The sequence below is a fragment of the Astatotilapia calliptera genome, chromosome 5 (assembly GCF_964374335.1).
Source record: "Astatotilapia calliptera chromosome 5, fAstCal68.1, whole genome shotgun sequence".
Lineage (NCBI taxonomy): Eukaryota > Metazoa > Chordata > Actinopteri > Cichliformes > Cichlidae > Astatotilapia > Astatotilapia calliptera.
The window spans coordinates 24,822,636-24,842,861 of NC_137426.1; the positions used below are offsets into that span (position 1 = coordinate 24,822,636).

General features: G+C 41.5%; 1 protein-coding gene across 7 annotated transcripts in view; it reads right to left on the reverse strand.

Moving 5' to 3' along the window:
- Positions 1-234: 234 nt before the first annotated feature.
- The window catches only part of kif21b (kinesin family member 21B), a 67,783-nt gene continuing 47,791 nt past the window's right edge, over positions 235-20,226 (reverse strand). For 4 of the 7 annotated variants that reach the window (XM_080301932.1, XM_080301930.1, XM_080301929.1 and 1 more), the window contains 7 exons: positions 19,524-19,660; positions 19,072-19,252; positions 18,656-18,820; positions 17,885-18,002; positions 17,612-17,782; positions 10,502-10,701; positions 235-9,215 (listed from right to left, as the gene is read on the reverse strand). In XM_080301932.1, coding sequence (XP_080158058.1) covers positions 9,116-9,215; positions 10,502-10,701; positions 17,612-17,782; positions 17,885-18,002; positions 18,656-18,820; positions 19,072-19,252; positions 19,524-19,660 — 1,072 coding nt within the window. In that variant the 3' untranslated portion in view covers positions 235-9,115. The remainder of the gene's footprint in view (positions 9,216-10,501; positions 10,702-17,611; positions 17,783-17,884; positions 18,003-18,655; positions 18,821-19,071; positions 19,253-19,523; positions 19,661-20,226) is intronic. The other 3 variants (XM_026168373.2, XM_026168371.2, XM_026168366.2) reach the window with 2 other exon arrangements.

Sequence of the window (20,226 nt, forward strand, 5' to 3'; positions counted from 1 at the left end):
TTTAAATTATCCTTTGAAGAATGCTCATTACTCATTCGTCAAGCTTAGTGAGATATATCTGGTACAGGAATACCACATAATCCGCATATTCTTACATTTAAAGGGCTAAAATCAGTGAATGTTGATGACATTTTGCTTGAAAAACTACTCAAAATGCGTACAGAAGAAGTCTAAAAGATCTGAGCCGGATGCACAAACATTACATCGCATTGAATTCAAAACCACAAAATGCACTTGTTTTGAACTGATTTATTGTCTTGAGGAAACACTGGATCCTTCTTTAAATATTTATTTACATTATTTACAGTTCAAACCTATTTTACATGGGTTGGTTGCATGCACATTATCATATATATATATAAAAAAAAAAGTACAGATATTTACAGTCATTTAAGAGGGAGTAGTCTGTGCAATAAAAGGCACACATGACCTTTGACCCTGCATGAATGTCCCATAAGTACATTTTTCACAGACACTGCCACATATTGTGTTACCATGCTACACACACCAGGAGAAAAAAAGCACTCGAGCCGCTGCAGAGGAGACGTGTGTTGGTGTGTGATAGAGATTCACTGACAAGCAGCAGAGCCGTAAAGTGCCCTCTTGATTGTGCCTAGACACGATCCTATCCTCTCAGCAGCCTGAGGCAAAGTTGAAAGTCTTTTTCAGCCATAATGATAAAGCAAGCAGAGACGGTGACTCACTAAGAACAGAATTCCACAATCTGTAGGACAATCTACAGTCATCAGAGATTCAGGATATTTGGCGAATGATTATCAATGTCCTACGTGCACCTTCTGTTTGATAAGGCAGTAAGGCCTGTTGGATGAGGCATGAGGCTAATGCTGAGAGACTGACTACTTGAGTTTTTTTCCCCCCCATACAGTCATAAGACGGCTGGGCTGGAAACAAAGGGCTAAAGGTGGTAATCACACGATTGGTCTGACTGGCAGCTTGACTCTCCAATCTGTTCTGTAGTCCTATGTTGAATTTTCTTGCCTGTGAAAACGAATAGATTTATATTTTGTATTCAGTCAATTCACCATTTGCTAAGCCCCACCACCAAAACAGCAACAGACCAAGTCATAGTTTCAAAAATGTAATAAGAAAAAGCGAATTTGGATTTGTAAACATGCTAAAACATTGTGAACGGGCCTCTACTGTGATCAATATCCTGTGTAAAGAGATAATAATAGTAGCACTGTCTATTTTATCCTTTACAGAAGTAAATGACAGTAGCAAGTAAGCAGTTTACCACCTACAGAAGTACCCTAGCATTATTTCCTAAACCAAATGACAATTTCACATTGTGTAGGGCTACATTACAAAAATACCTGTTCAGAACTGGAACAACTACAGCAATGAGAGCAAGGAGTAACAAAAGCAGCTCTGCCCTCATCTTTATTTGGTTTGGAGGGAAATGAGCACTGAAACCTGTTTTAAAGAGCATCAGATTTGCTCGCTGGGTTTTTGTTACATTTTCTGCAGCAAAAGAAAATGACCTTGCAAGAATAGATAAAAATAAATCAAACCACTGTGACGCCTGTCCAAGTATGTCCTTATATATAGCTGTGGATTTCCACAGCTATCAACATAAACTGTGAACATGTACCAACACTAACTTGTAGTGGGGCTCAGCAAATGGTTGTGTGAGCGCTTGTTTTGTTGTTCGCAGCTTTGCTTTTTTAACTAACACTGGGGGTGCTGCTTTTGGATATTTAATGTTTAACAAGATGTGCAACTAGTCGACTAGACATTTAAATATTGCTGCTCTTGCTAATCAGTGCTAGAAGTGCTAGTCAGTTAAATGTATTGTCCTTTTTTTCTTCATGTACAACGGCAATAACTGGTTCAAAGAACTTGCTGCGCCACCGTGGCATCTGGTGCTAACCATGCTAGCCAGTGCTGTTGTGCAGAATTTTAAAAAACTAAATTAAGAGAGACTGTATGTCAGCTTTGTCAGGATAAACTGGAAAGTAACCAGGCATCTGACGTGATGTGCAACGATACTGTGCACTGGAATGTGGACGCTAGGAAGAGCCCAACGCTACTGTAGCTAGCCCTGCTAAGGTTAGCCAAAGGTTAGCCACCACTGCAAAATACTTTTTGTTTTTGCAACATTATACATGGCAGAAAGTGCTATACAGATAAGTAAATTTAAAATACTAACTGATAACAATTAAACATGATTAACGGTTTCATATAGCTCCACACAAAATATGTCTGGCCAATGTTATTATTTTATCTCATCTAACTTACTAGCAAAATTAGTCTTTAGGAAGATTCCTATTGATTACAGATTAATGGGTTTTACAGATTAAGCAACATATCAGCTGGAGCTATAAAAATCTACAACTTCTTCTTCCCATGATTATAAAAAAAAAGGGACAACAGGGATCTGTCTTTTTTATGACTGAATTATTATCTTACATAATATATCAGCAGAAACATTATTATTACTCATTTCTACTCCTACTACAGATCTAAATGGATGTCCTCTTTTCAGTATGTTTTTCATGGCTGGAGCTTTTCTTTGTAAACTGAGTCTAAAACATGGCTTAATTACATAGCTGCAAAACAGCCTTGTGTTCATTTTCAAAGTATGACTAAATCTAGCTATCAGAGATTCAGCTGAAGTCAGCCAATGAGAAAGGAGCGACACTTAATCTCAACGGCATCTCCTCTGTAATACGTGAAAAGGAATTGGCACAACTATTTACACATCGTCAAGTAATGAAGTGATGCTGAAGTACAAGTCTCAGAGTTTGGGGCAACTCAAGGTTGGGCTGATCCAAGGTCAGATGATAGTTTATTGCTTCTGCATGTTTATAATAACTCTCTGAGTAGATTTTATGCAGAGTCATCATTTTTGTATTGCATCTTTTGCGTGACGCATTAACAGTCAACAAGTCCAAATTCAGACATTTAGGAGATTTTGATTCAGGTGTACATCATTTAAATTACCCCTCCCCCCCAAAGGTGTTTCTGGACTTCTGATCAGCACCATCTGCATCGTTCAGAAAATGTACAAGCACAGGGCACCACAGAGAGTGCCTAAAGCTACAGAACTACAAGATCCTAGCATTAAATAGAAATATGGAGATGTTTTGAAAAAAGAGCTAAATCCTTTCTCAGCATTATTACCATGTGAAACACATCACCAACCTGGTGAGCAGGGTCAGTTTGGCTAATTGGCACAGATAAATACATAGTGTACGGTGGAGTCAAAGTATACAACTTGTTAGTTTGGGAGTTTAATTACCCCACTGATCACATTTTTCAACACTCAGTCCAGTTTTATATTCAAACTACTATACAAATACCCTATTTTGTACATATTTATGGTCAAAATTCAGTGCACATCTTCTTCTTTGGCCAAATTGGGAAGATGCTATCTTAACTGTGTACGCTCTGTACACAAAAGCACAGTACAAAGATAACAAGTAAAGGGAATCAGATGCAAAATCAAAACATGAAAATGGCTATTTTACAGACTGACAGTACCATTTTTCTCAAAGTAAAAAAATCTGTCAAACAAGGCATTTGTTTGATTCAAAAAGCTAGCTAAATTCACAGGGTCAAGTTATGACTAATATTATCCTTCAACCTTTACCTGAGTTTCTAATCATAGCAAAAATAACACCCAAGAATGCTTCATCATACTGACCCCATAAAAATGTTTGCATTCATTACAACCTCCCCACCTAAAAAAAAGAACTCCAAAACCCCGATACAGTGGCACGCAAAAGTTTGAGCATCCCAAGAGATCTGAGATCTCAGACCTTAGTTCTGTCGTTTGGGCCGTGGCTTGATGATGATGCAAATTATTAAAGGCTTTGCAAATACTCATGCTCCAACACTAGAGCAGTCACTGTCCTCCTTCAGCAGCTGCCTAGCACTCTAAAAATGTAAATAATTGATGCCCACACAGCAACAGCTATAAGAAGATAGGAAAGTGTTTTTGAGGAGGCGGTCAGTTAGTAAACATAAATGAGAGATGGTGGTTAAAAGGAACGATGGATGGTTAAGTTGAGGTCTAGAAATCCTAAAGAGAAGTCTGGTGGACCGATGAAGTCAGAACAGAAGTTTGCGGTCACAGTGTATAAAGACGTCTGGGGAGAGTTCAGGTGGTAAAGTGGGCTGTCTACCAATCAGAAAGTCAGTGGCTCGATCCCTGACTCCTTCAGTCCACGTGCCGGGAAAACCCTGGCCAGGATACTGAAGTTAGCCACAATGTGCCACTGGAGTGTGACTCTGTGTCAGTGGTAGAAAGTGAATTTTCTGAATGAAACTTGTAGAAAAAGCTTTGAGTGCTCAGTTGGTTGGATGAAAAAAATAAATACTTAAGTCAATAAATCGAGCTTTGGTCTTATGTTTAAGCCAGTGGCTGGGGAAACCTTTTTTTGCAAAAAAACGCTAAAATAAAATTTTTACAAACATTACTTGCCAAGCCATTGGCACTAACAGACATTTTTAAAGGGGGTGCTCAAACTTCTGCATGTCACTGTTTTTGGAGTGGAAGCAGCTTCAAACTCATGTTGGACACATGAAACAGCAGCAGAACATACTCACGTATCAGAGCAGAGTTGATAGAAAGCCTGCTGAAAGCACTTCATACTCTCAGCACACTTTTGAACGTGAACACTGTTTTATGATCCCAGCATCACTTAACTCAACTACATACTGTATGTCTCTGGGTCTTTTATAAGGAAAAGTGCACTAAATCACCAATATATTATTTTTTTAACAAACCGAGTGATATTGCCTAACTGAACGAAGCTTAGCTGTAATACTAAGAGAGTGTGAATTGTGTGTTGCTGTTTTTTTGTAATTGAACGGTAAGACATCTATGTGTTAAAAGAAGCTCTTGTCATTTTGGAGCAGTACAGGAAAAGTTAATAAACAGATGTGAATGCTTGCCATTTTAAAGTGTCAGACAAAAAAAAAACAAAGGAGATTTTTAAATTACTTTAAAGAGTCGCTGTCACCCGTCGACATGTATGGATGTGTACGTTTGTCTCAGTGGAACATGGCAGTGCTGAATCCGTTTCATTAAAGAGACACTAAATCAACACAGTGAGGGACGCCAGGACCTATCAGGCAAGATGGATAACCGAAACATCCTCTGAAATTGTCTATTTGTGTGTGTCCACAGTTTGTGCATATGTATGTGCTGCCCACACACATAATCTGCCACATAAACAGATTTGTACATCAGTGCACAGGTATAGGAAGTTTATTCCTGTCTGTAAGTATAGCAGCAAATAGTGGGTGGAAGAAAATTGGGATGTTAATAATAAATCCCTCTCAGTTATGACCTACTTTCACCCAAGTAATCTTGCCTGAAAAGCTGGCGAGAGCTGCGAGACCTCTAATTAAATTGGCTTCCTGGAGAAGTAGCTGGGAAAGAGGTGGACTCCTCAGTAAGGCTGGTCAGTCTGACACTCTTACTAACCTCAAAGATCAGAGTGGAGCAGGAAAAAAGGCCGGGGGAAACGAGTAGCGCTCCTATTATGCTTTGCGTCGAGGATAAATGGCAGGTATGAGCCACACACACTGAAGGTTGGTTTGGATAATGATCTGGCTCTCTGCCCTCGATGCGGCACTCAAGAACGTGTGAGGAGCGTCTTCTGTTTGTGTCGTGTGCATCTGCAGGGGTGTTTCTTATTTTTGCCACAGTTAGCACTTCACAGAGCAGATAATAAAGTCTGTTCGGGTCCTCCAGGACCAGTGCTACCTCGGTTGTGCTACTGGACGTGTTTCCTATTTGCAAGGTCAGCAGCCAGACAGTCTGATAACCCGAGGCCCACAGAGGACAAATCCACACAGAGACCAGGAGCTACTCAGAGCATTAAAGAAAAAAAGACTTCAATATGTGGAGCACCAGGTGTTTTTGTACACGGAGACCCGTAAAAATGTTCACTCCCACCTCATACTGTAAGTCCAAAACAACTGAGGTAGGGAAAATAATAAATTAACACAAGATATTACAAAAATGAAAAACAATAAAGTTCCACTAAGATAGTGAGAGGAAGTTGATCGTAAAGGGAGAAAACACAGTCAAAAGCAGAAGACTAAGTGATGGTATTTCCAAGATAGTCTGTTGATCCACTGCTGTGAACACACAGTATGATTGTCCACTTATGTTCAGTGTCCTAACAGCCACAACGCTCCCGAATGGATGAACACAGGTCTCAGTTCTTTAGCGTCCCTCTTGGGGTTTTTTTTAAATTCAGGCTGTGTCTTAATTTTCAAACAACAGATGCATGAATACACATGTCTCTGAGCAGGTCCAGCTCACTGTTTGAAGGAACAGAAGGACACTTTTTCATTTATTTGACACCAAGTTGCAGTAGTTTTCATGTCAGGAGAGAATCCCTTTTTGCCTGATGCACACACACAGCCAGGCACGATGCTGTTTATCTTTTCCAAGTAGCACCACATTTGAATGGCACTTTCAAATTGGCAGTAAAAAACAATCTGAAAGGCAAAGACTTTTTCTTTTGACTACATATTTCACCTCGGCTTTGTCGTGTTGCCTTGTGACAAAGAAGGACAAAAAAAGACACTCCGATCGCCTTGGAAACTGTGATTTCAGTGTCACATTTCTGTGGTAGAAGCGAGCAGGTCACAGATCAGTGGCTCAAGTTGTGGAAAAATGGCTGACAAAGGAACCGCCGTCCCGCCGGTTCTCACCTCTTCCTCCACACCTTTGACAGCCAGATCTTCACCGTCTTGTCGCTGGAGACGAAGAGACAGAGAGGTGGGATGATGAGCAGTCGAAAATCAAGGCGAACACAACAAAGGGGAGAAAATAACAGAACATCAATCAGGCACTCCTGCTTTCAAAACAAGTCATTGTACATCAGACACAACACAAAGACACGAACTTCAAAGAGCACTTCGAACACACACACACAGACTTCATTAAAGACCCTTCCACATGGTGTCATAGTAAAAACACCTCTCCAACCTAAAGTTTAGGAGCAGGTTCATAACTCTGCAACAAGTAAATCCAATTAACCCGCCCACAGCATCACTGTTACTCTGCTAACCGTGCAGATTCATTTTCACAGTTCCGCTTGCTCATTCTCACCGTTCAGGTCCACTTTGTATTAGTCAATTGGGTAACGCACAGAACAACATCGCAGTTTCAATTAACACTACACACATATGTTGCTCATAAGACTGTCCAAAGTCTACCCCGCTGCTCGCTCCATGGCAGCAGGCTTCAGCCTCTCGCGCAACCCTGGTAAAGGTAAGCGAAAGAGACTGGGTGGATTTTTTAAGCTATAGACGGTATACATAAGATGGACGTAGTGCTGTGATGTCACCCACTGGTCACAAAGTAGCGTTTTTGAAGTGTTGACTTGATCATTTCTTTTTTCACAGCATTAACTACAGCCTTACTGCTTCCACAGGACTTAAGAAGGCAAATAGAAATCAGGTACTGCTAATCAAATTCACTTGGTTTAATTGATCATGAGCAAGTGTGAGCACTCCTATAAAAGCAGAAACTTTGGCAGTTTTCTGGTGTGTTAACAGAGCGCCAATCTTCCCAGGAGTGGACATCCCTGTGTGCGACAGATGGTCTCAAGCACTGCAGCAAATCTACAACAGAAAGGCTGAAAAAGAAAAGAATAAAAGTGTTGCAAAAGACTGATAAAGTCATACAGTTACTGCTGCTATAATCTAGCGAATCATGGGATGAATTTAGTTACACTACATGGAGCTTTTTCCAAGCTAAAGCCTGTTTTATTTTTATTTTCTACTCTGAGGTTGTAGCTCACAAAAGGAATATGCAGGTATAGATTGAGGGATCATTATGGAAGTGTTCACTGATGACTGAGATCACTTTAGCCTCAGGGTGATTTTCTCAAACACTTCTATGAAATAGGACGTCTTCAGTCACAAGACTGCACTAAATATCTGTAGCCAGAAAGCCAGAACCCAGCTTAGCCCAAAGGCACCAAAAACCACCAACCAGCACCAATTAGTTAACTTATCTTAATTGCAGGGTTTCTGCAAGGGATATAAACTCAATAACTAAAGGTCTTCTTCTTCTTCTTTTGACTGCTCCGCCACAGGAGATTGTCTACTGCCATCTCACCTTTTCTCTAGCATCCTCTTCTGCCACTTCAACCCTCTCCATGTCGTCCTTAACTACATACATGAACCTCCTCTGTAATCTTCCTCTTTTTCTCCAACATGGCAACTCTATATTCAGCATCCTTGGTCCAATATATCCACTATCCCTCCACTGCACATGTCAAAACCAGCCTTGAGTCTCTAACTCTATCTCCATACTGCTCAGCCTAATCCTGTCCATCCTGCTCACGCTAAATGAAAATCTTACCATCTTCGGCTCAGCTTGCTGTCATCAAAGGAAGTCTCAAGTTGAACAACTATACCATTTCCCTTGTTCTCTTTTACCTCTTTATGAATACACTCACAGTTGCAGCTTATATCTAAATAAATAAAACAATTCTCATCTTAAAATCTCCCCCGCAGCCTGGACGGACCCTGAAGACAGCCATGTTTGCTGAACACCGGCAGAAATACTGCCCATTATTGATTAAACAAATATACGGTGGCATTGATTTTCACATCTTCAAATCTCACTGAAGCAACTATGTAACTAAATGTCAAAATAGTCATTTTTAATAGGCCAGCACGCACAGACAGAATACATCTGCACACACACACGCACGCACGCACGCACGCACGCACGCACGCACGCACGCACGCACGCACGCACGCACGCACACACACACACACACACACACACACACACACACACAAATGACAGATTCAGAACAGAGCTGTGAGCTGCTTCCAGTCGAGAAGAAGCTGTTTGTCTTTGTGGAAGAAGGGGTCCGCAATCAAACCATTAACCACGAACAGATTACAAACTGAGCCAAACAGACCGGCACAACAAAAACACCAACAAAAAAATAAATAAATAGAAAAAAGAGAAAAGCAAAGAGATACAAACTTGTGTCACCCACGTAAGAAAATTCATAGTAGGGAAAAGAAAAAAGGCAAGGAGAAGAAAGAGGAAGTAAGTTAAGACGATACCAGAGGAGGGAAGGATTGGTGAGCAGAGAACAGGCAATCATGGGAGGCTGGTGGCTCGGCCCTTGATGGCCAGGACCCGTCGAGGAAGACACGGGGTCAAGCCTGGCACATAGTTCCACAGCTTCACCCTGCAGTCACTGGGTTTGACAGAACGGGGGAAAGCAGAGGGGCAGGAGGAAGGGAAGGGGTGAAGAACAAGGGAGGAGAGGAGGAAGGCGGTTTGAGAGACCAAACATGAGCCGCAGAGAAGGTGACCGAGAAACAGCGAGATTAAAGACGAGGATAAGAAGTGAAGGGAAGTTAGTCGATCTCAAGCGAAAGCCCAACAGCTGAATGAGGAGTGAACAAAATAAATAAAAACCAGCAGACTGAGGAAACCACAAAATGTCTCACTGCATCACACACTTACAAGTAAATAAGCATTATCTTTGTCTGATGCCGCTGCGAGCTCAACAGAACAAATCTGGCCAAAAATAGGATGGAGTATGACCTTCTCACTGCTGACACATACCTGCGGATTACTGCCTGAGATAAAGTCAGCATCATTTAGAATTTCACTGTGAAAAACATTTTTGGCAAAGGGCAAACATTTTAGTATCCACTAGTTTATAAAACTCAATTGTAAGCACTACGCTCCCTGGTTCCCAACCTCCACACCCCATCCATGCTTTTAATAGACTCACCCTTCAGTTGCTCTTACTGTCAACAACCCTTGTAGTGAGTTTAGATCACGGTCATTACAAAAGGGTAAAACTAATGCACATGCTGAGCACTATTATAGACAGCAGGGTGAGATTGCTATAGTGAATAATGCAAACTTTAAATATACATATGTGAGGAGCTACTGTAACTCTAATGGCCAAAAGTTAATACTGGTTCAAATAGAACGGTGTCAGATAACATGTTGCATCACATTTTGTTGTAAATGGGGCTGCATAGCTGCAGACCAGTCAGGTCTGACCCCCAACAATGGGTACGTGAGAAAAAGTATTCCCTGTGGCCTCTTTCCAGGAGCATATCGCGCCCTGCCACAAAGTAAAAATTGTTCAACAACGGTTTGAGGAGCACAAGAACCTATTTGAAGTGTTCATCTGGCACCAAAATTCCCCAGATCTCAATCCAATCAATCAATCAATCATCTGAAGGATGTGCTAGACAGACAAGTCCGACCCATGAAGGCTCCACCTGGCAAACCTACAGGACTTAAAGGATCTGGGGCTAACATCTTGGTGTCAGATACCACAACACACCGTCAGGGGTCTAGTGGAGTTTGTGCCTCGACAGATCAGAGCTGTTTTGGCAGTAAAATGGGAACCAACACAATTTTAGGCAGGTGGTCATAACATTATGTCTAATCAATGTATTTAGACACTTTGATGGAGTTACAATACTATGACAGGGCACAGTTTTAAATGAAATTTACCTGGAAGCAGTAAAGATCTGTCTTGAGTTGGTACATATGGCATTAATGGGGCTCTCGTGACCTCTGATCTCTCCAATGGGAGTGAAGTTGTCGACGTTCCACACTTTCAGCATGCCGCCGCGGCAGCCGCTCAGCAACATGGGCCTTCCTGGTACATATGCAAGAGCACACACCCAGTCCTTGTGGGCGTTTGGGATTTGCTGTGAATTCAAAGCAAAGAGATGTTGGGAGTTAAAGAAAGATGGGATTGCATTAAAAATGAATCCAGTGGTTTTAAAGCAGGTATGTTTGTAAGACATCTGGGTCACCGTGTTCTATAAAGTAAGTTCTATAAAGTATGCTAAGTGCTTGGTGTTTAATGGATAGAAATTATCAACAGTAAAACAGGATTTATTTATTTTTTTAATGGAAAAGGGTACAGCATTGTTGCTAGGCAACATATAAGAACATGTATGGTTGAGAGACTCAATAAGAGACTGTATTTAGACTCAATTACGTAGTTATTCTTAGCTCGTGTGTCTGCGCATTCAGTATTTCACAAAGGCAGCGCAATGTACGAGCTGAATGTGGAATATCTGTTTCATGTTTGCTAAGATAACCCCACTGACATTACAAAAATGCAGAAACTGTCAGAATGAGATTAATTGTATTCATTTCAAGAGCACGCTCCAGAATTTATTTTTGTATTGTGACAAAGACCATCTAAATGGACACTTGTTTGTTTTTTTTATTGCATTTATTTATGAAATAAAGGGAAAAAATGAAGAACATAATGAACCATGTCTTAGCAGAGGGGAGATATTAAACCTTATTATTTTATTATTATTTTATTTTATTATTTTTTCTTAAAATTAGGTGAAATATTCAAAAACGCTATTTGGATTTTGTGCAGGACTTTATTAAACTTTTATTATTACCTAAGCTTTGGCTTTGCTGTTGTTTTTCTTTTTTATTCTGTTTATCTCAGCCTACTGGGCTGCAGATTAATTTAGCTCTGAAGAGTGGAACACCTGCACAGGAGGATAACTTTTATTATGTTAATCTGCTTTTGCCTGTTTTATTTGCTTCTGACATTAATGTTATTTTCGTGCATTTTTCAGATATGCTTTTAATCAAAACAACAGCGCACTCTTCTAAAGTCACTCCTTACTTTTGTTCCCATCAGGTTCGTTTTGGTGGAGGGTTTTTTTTGTCTGTTCTACTTCTCTAATTTGTACTAACAGTTACTTATAAATGTATATGGCTGATTGGCATGTGTCGAAAAAGATGCACAATTTAAAACAGAACATATCTTATTCCCCTTTTTCTTACTCTGCAGGAACGCAATTTACCATTAAAAATAAGGTTAATTTATGCTACAGCAGACCTGCAAATCACAAACTGCTACTGAACAATAGTCCGAGCTGGGAGAGATTTCAATGTTAGGAGGAAAATTATCCAAATAGCTATAATTTCCTCTGTAACCCCATAATCTACTGCAGAGTTCACATTGCTTTGAATAAACATAGGTGTGTGTTTAAAACAGCAAGACAAAGTAACTGTTGGATGAAAACTGTGTTTGGTTACATTGCCTGCTAGCAGACAAAGATGTTAACAGAGGACAGAAAGAACCTGAACACCCGCCCATGGTGCTCACACATAAGGATTATACTCAGACAGCCTTCTCAAGTATAGTATCTCCAGGTCACAAAAAAATAAAAGCAGACGTGGAATTTCACATGGAGCCTTGTGTTCACCCTCTGATGGTGAAATTTATAGTACGTCAACGCAAATGGATCCAAGCTGACCCTCACAGATGTGTAAAGTGTAACACTAACAATAATCAGCTGAATATAGGAAGGATCCTACTCTGGCAACATCTGTTTTTAATAAATATGTCTAGCTGCTTAATCATTCTATTATTCTTTCTATAATATTAATGGACTTTACAGGTTCCAGCTAATGATCGATACAAAAAAAGCTAAACTTAAGATCACAGTATCACAACCTTGAATTAAAACCTGCAACAGACGATCTGAAAAAGGTGTTTAATGCCAGAAAAGTTTAATAAAAAATAACAGTACAGGGAGTGCAGAATTATTAGGCCAATGAGTATTTTGTCCACTTCATCCTCTCCATGCATGTTGTCTTACTCCAAGCTGTATAGGCTCGAAAGCCTACTACCAATTAAGCATATTAGGTGATGTGCATCTCTGTAATGAGAAGGGGTGTGGTCTAATGACATCAACACCCTATATCAGGTGTGCATAATTATTAGGCAACTTCCTTTCCTTTGGCAAAATGGGTCAAAAGAAGGACTTGACAGGCTCAGAAAAGTCAAAAATAGTGAGATATCTTGCAGAGGGATGCAGCAGTCTCAAAATTGCAAAGCTTCTGAAGTGTGATCATCGAACAATCAAGCGTTTCATTCAAAATAGTCAACAGGGTCGCAAGAAGCGTGTGGAAAAACCAAGGCGCCAAATAACTGCCCATGAACTGAGAAAAGTCAAGCGTGCAGCTGCCAAGATGCCACTTGCCACCAGTTTGGCCATATTTCAGAGCTGCAACATCACTGGAGTGCCCAAAAGCACAAGGTGTGCAATACTCAGAGACATGGCCAAGGTAAGAAAGGCTGAAAGACGACCACCACTGAACAAGACACACAAGCTGAAACGTCAAGACTGGGCCAAGAAATATCTCAAGACTGGTTTTTCTAAGGTTTTATGGACTGATGAAATGAGAGTGAGTCTTGATGGGCCAGATGGATGGGCCCATGGCTGGATTGGTAAAGGGCAGAGAGCTCCAGTCCGACTCAGACGCCAGCAAGGTGGAGGTGGAGTACTGGTTTGGGCTGGTATCATCAAAGATGAGCTTGTGGGACCTTGTCAGGTTGAGGATGGAGTCAAGCTCAACTCCCAGTCCTACTGCCAGTTCCTGGAAGACACCTTCTTCAAGCAGTGGTACAGGAAGAAGTCTGCATCCTTCAAGAAAAACATGATTTTCATGCAGGACAATGCTCCATCACACGCGTCCAAGTACTCCACAGCGTGGCTGGCAAGAAAGGGTATAAAAGAAGAAAAACTAATGACATGGCCACCTTGTTCACCTGATCTGAACCCCATTGAGAACCTGTGGTCCATCATCAAATGTGAGATTTACAAGGAGGGAAAACAGTACACCTCTCTGAACAGTGTCTGGGAGGCTGTGGTTGCTGCTGCACGCAATGTTGATGGTGAACAGATCAAAACACTGACAGAATCCATGGATGGCAGGCTTTTGAGTGTTTGGGTTCATTGAGAACATGGTTGTTGTTCAATAATAAAATTATTCCTCAAAAATACAACTTGCCTAATAATTCTGCACTCCCTGTATGGAAGTTGCACATGAGCAATGCAATTTGAAAGCAAAAAGAGAAATCTCTCATATCCTCCTGAGACCATATGTCCTCACATGGACGTGTGAACGGCTTTACTGACATACCTGCAAGCCAGCAGCTGATTTTTGTTGAAAAGCTACTTTACATAAAGGTTAGGTACTCAAGGAAAAGCACGAAAGTACTTTCATCAAAAATTTTAATACATTTTTAAACCATTGAAGTTTCAGGGCTACCAAGGATTACAATCTCTTTACATAATGACAAATGGAGGCTATCTACACCTGGTTTAAGGCCTAGTAATCGCTGTGCTGTTTAAGTGTGTGGTGTCACAATGCCAAGTACTAAAGGGCCTTCTCAGGCCTCCAAAAAAGGTGGATGTCCATGACTCTGTCAAAGAATTCAAAAAGACCTCCAAAAAAAGCTCTCTGCAAATAACGTCGATTTTGAGGGAATAATAACATCTGTACAGAACTGCTGGCCCTGCCAATTGTGACCTTGAGCCTTTGTCACTGGATCTGCGGGTAACTCTTGCATTTGTTGGTGTTAAAGAATAGTCCAGGTTACAGTCAGTGTCTATAATCAGATTCAACAAATTAAACTTGAATGGGCAGCTTTGCGGGGATAGGTTAATTGGTCAATCTAAATTGCCCATAGGTGTGAATCTGTGAGTGAATGTGAGTGCGAATGGTTGTCTGTGTCTCTGTGTGTTAGCCCTGCGACAGACTGGCGACCTGTCCAGGGTGTACCCCGCCTCTCGCCCTATGACAGCTGGGATATACTCCAGCGCCCCCCGCGACCCTGGAAAGGATGAGCGGAAGCGAATGGATGAATGGATGGATGGATGGATGGGCGGCTTTGCAAGAAAGTGCCTTTGATGCCAAAAACCACATTCGAGAAAAACTCAGTTTGCCAATGAACAGACAGAGAAAAGTGTTTGGAATAACATAGAAATCAAGTTAGAGCAGTTTGACCACAATAACCGTAGACCTGTTTGGGTTCCATTTTCAGCCTTAGAAGCTGGGGAACAAGACGCCATTAATTCAACTTTAAATTCTGCATCTTATAAAGAGTACTTGGAGATAATGTTAGGCCATCTGAAGGTAGCTTGAACCAGAAATGACCCTTTCAACAGCATAATCAAGCCCTGGTTTGAATTCCACTGAAATGTTATAGAGGCTCGATTTAAAGCAGGCTTTACATATAAGAAAACCCACAAAGATGCTGCTGCTGCTGAGTGAACTTGCACGGTGAAGTAGTCAGTCAATGTCAGAAATTGTTAGACTGTTATGCAAAACATTTACAAGAAGTTATTACTGCTAACGGGTTGCAGTACCAGCTTCTGAGGCCAAGGGTACACTTAATATCTCACAGTATAATATTACCCCCATTTACAACTTTGTGGAATAAAACATTGAAAAAGTTATCTTCTTCCTCACATTTATCTTTAAGTGTGTCAGCTTTGTCTGTAGGCTTTGTTTCAATGAGGATCCAGTGTTTCCCTATGTAAATATGTCAATAAAGCCAACAATTTATATTGGATGTACTCACTTTTTTCATATGCACACCGTAAGCGTTAATGCCGGCCGACACCTCCAGAGAGCAACAGCTCTCTCCGACATCCACGGCATAAGCAGGTCGATAAAGTCATAAAAAAAAACATGCACGCTTGAAATTGTTTTTCAGAAGGTATATTAAGCTATTTATCAAGCCAGAGGGAATCGCTAAACTACAGTTTATAGTGATTATGAACAAATTGCTTCACATATCCCTCTAGGAAAAAACTCTATAGCGTCGGCATTTTAACAGAGGGGTCAGAGCAGCAAGGCTCAGAGCAGAGGTCCTGAAGGAAGTGCAGTTTCAGACTCTACTGTAATATATTCTATTATACCCCGAGCCACAGTTTGATCCCATTACATAATTAGACAGAGAATACTGAGTTAGGAAGGCTGTAAAACGGATCCTGTTGGCTGCTTCATAAATGAGGTTAGGGTCTTAAGCCACAGACCACAGCAAAGACTGAGCCGATTTAATTCAGAAAGGAAAAATATCTTGTGTTTTTGTTTTGTCAATTTGGGTAAAATCAGAATCAGAATCAGAATCAGAATACTTTATTGATCCCTGGGGGAAATTATAAACAAAGGCTAAACAGCACTGTTGCTAAACTTTAGAAAGTGCAGCTTCATATGCAAATTACTATGCATGTAAATGAGCCACATCCACCCACGAGGTGGATTATTATGCATTATTAACGTATGCAGGCAACAGGGGCTACACAGGAGACACTGCAGAAATCAGCAATTGCATATAAACACAACCAAACGCACACAGACGCACACACTGACTCTCCTCCTTGTTACCTGCGGCTGTGATGCGTGTGAGCTCTTACACCCTAATGTTGACACAGTGCTTTCCTGCCACATTACACATGGTGACACTCTCCACAGAGTGGGTAAAGACACGAAGGGGAACTGCGCTGGCAGGGAGCTGTTCACTGACTGAACAGGAAACACAGCCCTTCGCTGTCACCATTGTGCTAGTGTCGGATAACTGGGGCGGGGGGGGGGGTACAGTCTCTACCAAAGTGGGCCAGAAAATGTTCGTTTGTGTCGCCGGTGTGTCCGCCTCCAGAAGCTGATGTATGAGCTTCGGTCTCGATAGACACGTCGCAATTACAGGGATCAATAAGGAAAATGTCAGTTGGTACTCCGGCTCCAAGGGAAGTATTCTCTGAGAAATGTTTATAATATGACTACAAATAAGAATCAGGACAAGATAAGGAGATAAGAAAATAAGTAACAGGACAAGAAGAAATTCAAAGGTTTGAGATTGATTGTTTCCAAATATTTGCCATCATTTAAAGTATCTTTTTTGTCATCATTTTTCATGGATTTAAGGACGGTTGTTAAACTATGCATTAATATGGATAGATGCTCCTACACTATATTATTACACACCTACAGGAGCTGCTCAGCCATGGAAACCCATACTATGAAGCTCCCAGCGCACAGTTTCTGTGCTGATGTTAAGGCCAGAGGATGTTTGTTTTGGCTCCAAAAAACAAAACAAAAACAAAAGCAGGGACACAAAATGCAAAACAAAAAAAAAAGGTCCCCGAATTAATATTTTTCTATTAACTGGCACCACATATGAACATCAGGACTCGACCACATGGCAATTAACACTAAACCGCATGAGCAACTGGAATAATTTCCTTTTAAACAAAGTAACAGGAAAAATAATTTGTGACATTTTGGATAATGGACTTGTTAATTTGTTTCCTGTTAATCTGCACTTGTTCGCCAGAGAACCGATTCATTAAAACTGCCTTCACCGCTGACAGAGAGGATCAGAGGGCAATTATCTACCAGAGCACTGTGCCGCGTTCCATCTGCACTCCTTACACTTTGCAGAAAGATTGACTTTGCCCTGCAGATAATAACGGTCAAGACATCGTGAAGTAAAAGCCTCACAGGCAGGTTCGTACCACATTTCATGAGGATTTTACGATGATGCGCAGTCAAGGAGGCATTCTTTAAATGTGATGTACGAATTCTGCGCTCGCTTGAATATAAAATAAGTCTTCTTCCTGTTCACTCAGACCTACTGACCTCGCATAGTGTGTGGGAATCAATACATCTGCCACATGAAGCCCTGTTTTTTAATAACCCACAGCAAGTGTTGGTTATGTTCTCAGAATAGTGACAGAGGTCTGCTCAGACCCCTCCTGTAACACAGAGACGCAAGCATCCACACACCTGTGTGAGCTCCTGTTGCTCCAGTTCCCATTTCTTGATGCCGTTGTCTCTCGATCCACTGAACAGCACGTCTCCCTGCACAGCCAAACACTCGATGCCGTCATAATGTGGAGGCTCAAAGTTATGAGCTGGACCTACGTTTCCCAGAGTTCCCTCTGCCACGTCAAACACCTGACAGGAAAGGAAACATTTGTGTGTATCTTTGATTTATCAGGTGACAGACAATGATATTCAGATAGATTAAGAATGAGTGGGGTTTGTTTTAAGCTGTACCTTGACATAATGATCTTTGGAGCCAGTGATTACTTGATCTTTGCCCAGCAGAGACTGCCCCACAGTGAGACACATGACAGAGCCGATGTGACCTGTCAGCTTCCCCATCGCTTGCATCCTACACACAAACCGAAATACACAAACACAACAAGCAGAAACCAAAACAAGGTGAAACAAAGGTCTGTGAAATTCATCATTTGAACGAACTTTGAGGTGTCGCTGAATAATTCCAGTTTCTCTCTCACAAGTGAAGTAAAGCTGCAGAGACGCGGCAAAGCCATGGGCAGAAATGGAATGTTTAATACATTCATTTTTCATTTCTGGGGGGTTCTTATGCATCATTAAATGGTTCTGAGCCCCTCAGCGTAAACTGTCTGGTCCAATCTGTTAATAATTTCCCTCTAGAAGCATAAAAACTGAGGAGAGAGAGATGCTTCCACAGGATCCCAGAAATGATTCCTGGTAGAAAACATGCTCGTGATCACGCTTCATATCCTCAGCACTGCTTTTTTTTTGCCGTCTTTTTAAATCTCTTGTCAGCCTTTTTGAAGCTCTTCTATCAAATGCTAATCAGCTCGCTGGCTTATTAACATGCAATAAGTGAATACATCCACAGCCATGTCTAAATGAATTTAAAGAGTGGGCAGTAAAGAAATTAAGTGCATAGATGAAGCTCGCATGAATGACTCACAGAGTCTTTAAGCAGTAACTTGATGAGTAGATCAATGAATATAATAATGTATTAACGGATAAGATCATCAACAAATGTACCTGTTGAGGTCCCAGATGCGAACAGTGTTTCCAGCAGCAGCATAGAGCACTGATCCTGACGGGTTGAGAGCTATCTGGTTGATCTGACACTCGCCCTGAGCAAAGGTAATTGTGCGGGTGGTGGTGCCGGCGCACGCATCACCTGAAACCACCTGCCCTGAGGAGCTGTGGGGATGAAGAGGAAGAAGAAAGGTGGAAAAAAAACACAAGAATCAGAGAAGTAAGTGCAATCAGCAGTTGTCATTTCCTCTACTTTAGCTTGTCATATTTCTTCAACTGGAGGCACATCGCTGAGCAGAAAAAGAAAAAAAAAAGGCCTTTTAAAATCACTTCCATTAAATCTCTCCAAGCAAGGCTGTAATTCGGGAAAAAGCTCTAAACTTTTCCACCCGATGGGTTCCCTGCATGAAACTTACGTGAGCGTCCGGACGCACTTGGCCGCGTCGCGGATGTCCCACACCTTGATGTAGGAGGTGGACACAGAGAACACCAGACAGGAGGAGGGGCAGTATTTGACAGACACCACATTGTTTGGGTGGCCTTTGAGGGTGACGATCTCCTGACCTGTTACCAGGTTCCACATCTTGCAGGTGCGATCTGAAAGAGGGGAGAAAGTCAAATGCATTACAAACAGTCCACTAGTCAGTCCAACTATTTGTCAGACTGTAATAAAATCCCTTCCTCCTCTCACTCTGTTAAACAAAATTACGAAGCATCGCAGAAACATTTGCTCAAATCCTACAGTAACAGTTTACTTAGAATGGCACAATTTCAGTTTAATTGAGAGGAATCAATTTCAACTGATAAACTCTGTAAAATGCATTTCAAAGGAAACACTCCAACGCTGCTGTTTTAGCGATGTGTTTACCTTTAGATCCAGTGAAGAGCAGCTCATCTGTAGCGTCCACACACAGCACTGGCTTTGAGTGGCCCTCGGCTACAGAAACACATTGCAGGGGTGCAGTTCGACCCCCCTTCACACCTCCGATGGGACTGATCACACCCCTACGGTTCACAAGCACACAGAAAGTGTCAGAGTGGTTCCAAAATCAATCAACCAGCAAGATTTAGGTTTGCAAAGCACAGGCTGACCACAAACATGCATTTTTTGTTGACTATACAGAAGCAATACAAACCCATACATTGCTCACTGAAAGCGCCGGATAAACTACGCACACAATTGTGTTTCCATCACTTCAGGCGCAGGGGCCTTCATCCTACAACTTAATGGCCTACTTTAAGAGGTGAGATGTCTCACCCGAAATGTGTCTGTAAACAGATTTATGCCCACACCGTATCAGTTAAACAAGTAGACACACTTTCCTGATGGAGGTAGCCTGCCCGCTCCATCTCACTTTCCCCTCCCTCTTTTCTTTTTGTTGTTGAGCAGCCCAATTAAGGCTCTACAGCAGTAAGAGCTGCTTTCTTATTCAACTCCTCTTTCTCTTTCCCTCACACACACATGCACACACACAGTTATGTGCACTCAGTCTCTCTAGCTTGGACCTCTGCTTCCCCTCACCATCCCAATCTATGTCGCACTGACAGGCCAGGGTCCCAGAGTGCCTGGA